We start from the raw sequence: 4,884 nt of genomic DNA on the forward strand, positions 1-4,884 counted from the left end.
GTTTTAAATACATAAAACTACAAATAGTAATTATTGAATTATTACATTAGCTTATAGCTTTTATGAATGCATTAAAAAATTTTGTTTCACACAATGGAGCGACACCATTTAAAGTGTTTCCATCACCCTGAAGGCTGGTAAAAATATATTACATTAAAATCATACACAAGTACGTTACTATCTGTGTATGTAAATGTTTCTCCAGTTACTTAAAGCTTACCAGTTCTGTCTTGTCTAGGAGTTTGAGGGGAAGGTATTTTACTGGGCCTGCAGATAGACTTGCTGGTCCCACATGATTCTGTCAGGGGTGGAAGCGTATTAGCATTGTATAGAAAATATTTACCAAATAGTTTTAAATACAAAATAGTTCTGTCCAGTTCTGTCTTGTTCTGTTAAAAAGAAAACCATCATTCAAAAAGAAATAAAATGTTTTCAATTAAATTAAATTACCTGATTCCTGTATCATATTATTTTTGTTCATCTAGAGTCAGCTTACACTCGGCAGTCTTTCGGGGCATGGAAACAGTTACTTTTCTTGGTGGTGAATCTTCACTGTCTGAAACAAAAACGTTTAATGCATTCAGAAAAACTATTAACATATATCTATATATATATTTTAATATATTACCTAGCAAAATATATTACCTAGTAAATAAGATTATTTGTTCCATTAAGCCAATCATGTTTCATTTTTTTAACAATTATTTTGAATAACTCTAAACATTCATTCCTACATACCTCTATCCACATCATTTGGTATTCTTCTGTATTTTACTGCCCTATGGTGATAACTTGTGTCTGTGTCACTTTCCATATTTGACGTTTCTTCTGCCTTTTTAAGGTGTTTTAGGGCAAGTTCCCAAGTACCTATAATAAAAATTAGAGTATATATAATTCATTATTACGAAACTTTGTATAACATCAAAACATTGAGAAATTTTTGATTTAACCATATGAATCAATGCTTGTATTTAATTACTATCAATGGAATAAATCTTGCTGATGTTGAAACGTCTCCATTTCGATGGGTCTGGTATTTCTCCTCTTTTGGCTTTCGATGATTGGTTTTCACGTGGCCAATAGCCCACGTTTGATCCCTGGAAAGGGGACATATATTTGTAAATATATGTATATGTAAATGTATGTCTCATAAATCGAGGCCCCACTGTATTTCATATATTATATACATATATATCTCTAAATCTATCAACATATATCATATACACATATTTTAAATACTAATGTTTTAATTTTGCAAATAAACAATATATAATATATTGACTTACATCAGATGCACTAAACATCCATTTGATATGGATGATTGACAATTCTCCTTCTTCATCTTCCACAACGATGTATTTATTTTCAGATTCAGCCATCTACAAATTTAAACTGATTAGGGACATTTTCTGCAGCACATTATCAGTGTCTAAGAAAATAAGCAGTCACTAATTTTATATAGTACTAAACAACAATGTTAACCTTAATTCTAATATGTTATGATGGTGAACAATACTTTTTACTAAAGTTAAAAGTTTGCAATGTAAGCAAAGAGTATTCCTACAGCTTGCACAAGAATCAAAAACAATCACAAGAAACTTACTAGTCATAAATCATGTAGTATTGACAAGAAGATATAAGTACTTTCTGTTTTCTTGATTAACATTCCTCTGGTTGATGTGTTAATCCTATACACTTTTTTTAAAAAGTCCTTACGTGGATTAACATTGAAGGCCCCAAATATTCTTGAATCACAAGGACTAGTAAATATTGGGCTTTGAAAAGGATATACCCTAACAATGAAGTAATTTTCTTCACTTCTTCGGCTGTGTACAGTCCTTAACACTTCACAGCAATTATATCCAGGTAACGAATATACATTGTTAGGAAATTTATGAGAAATTTTATTATCTGGAGATGTTTTATAAATCATGGTATTTTCAGCCTCCTTTATTCTTTTTGTAATTTGGACAATTGGATTTTTACTTGATCTGACCATCTTTTTCAGCTGATGCAAATAATTTTCAAATGGAAAAGCTGAACAACTGTCAAGAGTACCATGTTCCTCAGCATCTGCTGTTAGGTGAATCAAACTGTGAACATTGTAGACTAGAAAATCTTTCCCATACAGATCACCACACCTTGATACAAAATTCAGCAAAAGGTCATGAGCATATTTGCCGTATTTTAAGGACATACATGTGGGCGAAACAAGAAAACTTATACCAACACTGAGAGTAAGGAAATGATCATACATCTCTTGGGGTAGAATACCTTTCAATACAAGCTTTCCTGTGTAGAGAAGAAACTGTCTGTATTCAGTTGCCTTCCATCTGTCAATTTCTTCCAAACCTCGTGGTTTACGTGCAAAAATATTGGGCACAAAATCTTTTATGCTCACCAATCTAGCACTAATTTCAGAAATCTGGCGGCTACATAATTTAAATGTGTTTTTCCGTATCCAGGTGACAAGAAGTCGCTTCATAACACCAAGGCACACCTGGTGCATATAGTCAATGGGAAACGCTGCAATTAAGTCTATGTTCAAGTCACAGAATGGTGATTTACCATGATGATGTTGCGAGTTAGATTGATTACGGAAGCGTGTGTCTGTTCTAATGGTTAAATTTGTTACTTCTGGATATGTCATTTTCCCCATCCAAGTACCTTTCTGTTCACATTTGTCACAGCCATAATAACCTGAAAACAGTTTTATGGACTTCACCATAGCCTTAGCAGGTGCATCACAAATTACACATTGTAATTTTATGTTGATAGTTCTGTTACCATACTGAATCCCATGCAACAAAAGGTCATCCATATCAGATATAAAATCATATAAGAAATTTAAATCACTTGGCTTAGAACGTCCATACATGAGGACAACTGGAAAGACTTTCAAAGGTGTAATATTCATTACTGCACAGAGAACTGGCCACAAAGCATCATTTTTGCTTCTAAATATAGGAAGGCCATCAATGTTACATGACAATAATAATTGTCTCAGTCCTTTTATAGTTGCTTTTGGATATCTACTTATGTTTTTTAACAGTTCCTCTTTTAACCCAAAGTAGACATATTTCATTCCAGATTTTTGCTGAGTTTCTATGTACCTTTCAGAACTGATTAGTGTCCGAGCTGTTTTTGGTAAGTAGTCAATTCCCATTTGCCTCAAAATTTTTAATAATTCATCAACAGCATTGTGTGTAACACCATTCTTGTTTACCCACTGAATTAATAAATTCTGTGGGTAAACAAGTGAATGATGATTATCATGGTCATCATTCTCCTCCTCACTTTGAGAATTAGATAATACATCATGAATATCAGTAAGATTCATGTGTAAATCATCAATTTCAGAGCCTAATCCATACTCTTGATTTGACTCAGCTTCAAAAGAACTAATGTCATTGTCTGACGACTCAATCTCTGAACTTGATGCTGCCTCAGTAAGATTAATGGGTTCACTAGTGTGTACAGCTGTATTTGGATGCATTTTGTGTATACGTTTTAGCCTTCTTGATACTTGCATCCATCTGTTGTTGTATTGGAGTCGCTTTTTTCGCTTATACTCGTACATTCTGTTAAAGAGTGTCAAATTTCTACATTAGACTACCATATTACCTATATTATTGTTAATAATGTATTGACAGATGCAATATGTATTAAAATTCTAAAAATAAGTCATAAGTCAAATGTAACATATGGAAATAGAGGCATGCCAAAACAAAGACGTGCATAAATTCAAATTCTTATCGAAATAATTTCTAGTGATTATTATATAAATTATTCCATCAGTACTAGATCAAATATTCAATACCATCCTCCCATTGGAAAGAGTAATCATGTCCTGTTGGACATTAATTATATGTTGAGATATAATCTAAAAGAAAATAGGGACATTGAAATTGTTGTTAAACTCTATTTCAATAAAGGACACTATAGGGAACCTAGAACCCTGTATTACAAGTGTAAGTGATAATTTTGGAAAATTTAATTAAAGCTAATTGTGTAGGACACCTGGAGATATGGTGCCCATATCTAAAGAATCACATCAACTGGTAAAGGTATAGACTTGCCAATAAGTGGCTCCCAGGTTAGAGGCATAAAATGCCAAAACTAGATGGTAGAATAAAAAGAAGATATTGTAAAAGGTAACCAAACAAAGATGCCACAGAAATATTAGAAAATTAACTTTCGCAAGCAGCGTGGTAGACATGGTTGGAACAAGTTAGGTGAGAGGGTGGTGGAGGCCAAAACCATAATCATAATCATCTGTATCAAACCTTATTACAGGTAAAACCAGTAGGCAGTCTACTGTATTTTATCAAACCGTTATTAGTATAATAGATCTCGTAATAATTTTGCAAAAATAATGGCATTTACTATTTTTAAAAGATTATTAGCAAATTTACAGAAATGGTGCATTCGGAAGACAAAACCAATTTTTCACTTTTGACAATTGAGCACCTGCTACATCCAGATTCTAGGGAGGAAAGGAAGGACGATCTTACTGGATCCCATAGCCTCTCCGAGGCACAAACCAGGCTTTTACACAAACCCCCCCCCCTGCACCCGAGCTTTTTAAAATAGTAAATGCCACTATTTTTGCAAAATTATTACGAGATCTATTATTCTAGAGAATAATGCATATAAATGCATATATGCATATAAATACAAAAGTAAATGTAAATAATTTTACCTTGCACCTAGATCCACCAAGCCTGTATGGCGCGCGTTTCAGTACTTCGGAAATCTAGAACTATCTTGAATCTCTAATCTGCAATGAAACAATACATATTATTGCACTTACCAAAACATGGATGAATGTAGAAAATACAGAACTATTAGCTGAATATCAAATAAATGGATTTAATCTATTTC

General features: G+C 32.9%; 1 protein-coding gene across 1 annotated transcript; it reads right to left on the bottom strand.

Moving 5' to 3' along the window:
- Nucleotides 1–467: 467 nt before the first annotated feature.
- On the bottom strand, nucleotides 468–1,880 carry LOC138361618 (uncharacterized). Its single transcript, XM_069320844.1, has 5 exons — nucleotides 1,604–1,880; nucleotides 1,287–1,379; nucleotides 980–1,097; nucleotides 739–867; nucleotides 468–556 (listed from the first exon to the last, which is right to left on the bottom strand). The coding sequence occupies exons 2-5, from the start codon at nucleotides 1,377–1,379 to the stop codon at nucleotides 468–470; spliced, it is 429 nt and encodes a 142-aa protein (XP_069176945.1). The 5' UTR covers nucleotides 1,604–1,880.
- Between the last annotated feature and the right edge of the window lie 3,004 nt (nucleotides 1,881–4,884).

This window comes from Procambarus clarkii, unplaced genomic scaffold (genome assembly GCF_040958095.1).
Source record: "Procambarus clarkii isolate CNS0578487 unplaced genomic scaffold, FALCON_Pclarkii_2.0 HiC_scaffold_514, whole genome shotgun sequence".
NCBI lineage: Eukaryota > Metazoa > Arthropoda > Malacostraca > Decapoda > Cambaridae > Procambarus > Procambarus clarkii.

Excerpts from the sequence above, each read along its gene's own strand:
- LOC138361618 (XM_069320844.1), bottom strand. The coding sequence starts at position 1,379 with ATGGCTGAATCTGAAAATAAATACATCGTTGTGGAAGATGAAGAAGGA. Across the intron at positions 1,098-1,286 it reads GGATGTTTAGTGCATCTGAT|GGATCAAACGTGGGCTATTG; the intron begins GTAAGTCAATAT and ends TCCCCTTTCCAG. Across the intron at positions 557-738 it reads ACCAAATGATGTGGATAGAG|ACAGTGAAGATTCACCACCA; the intron begins GTATGTAGGAAT and ends TTTTTGTTTCAG.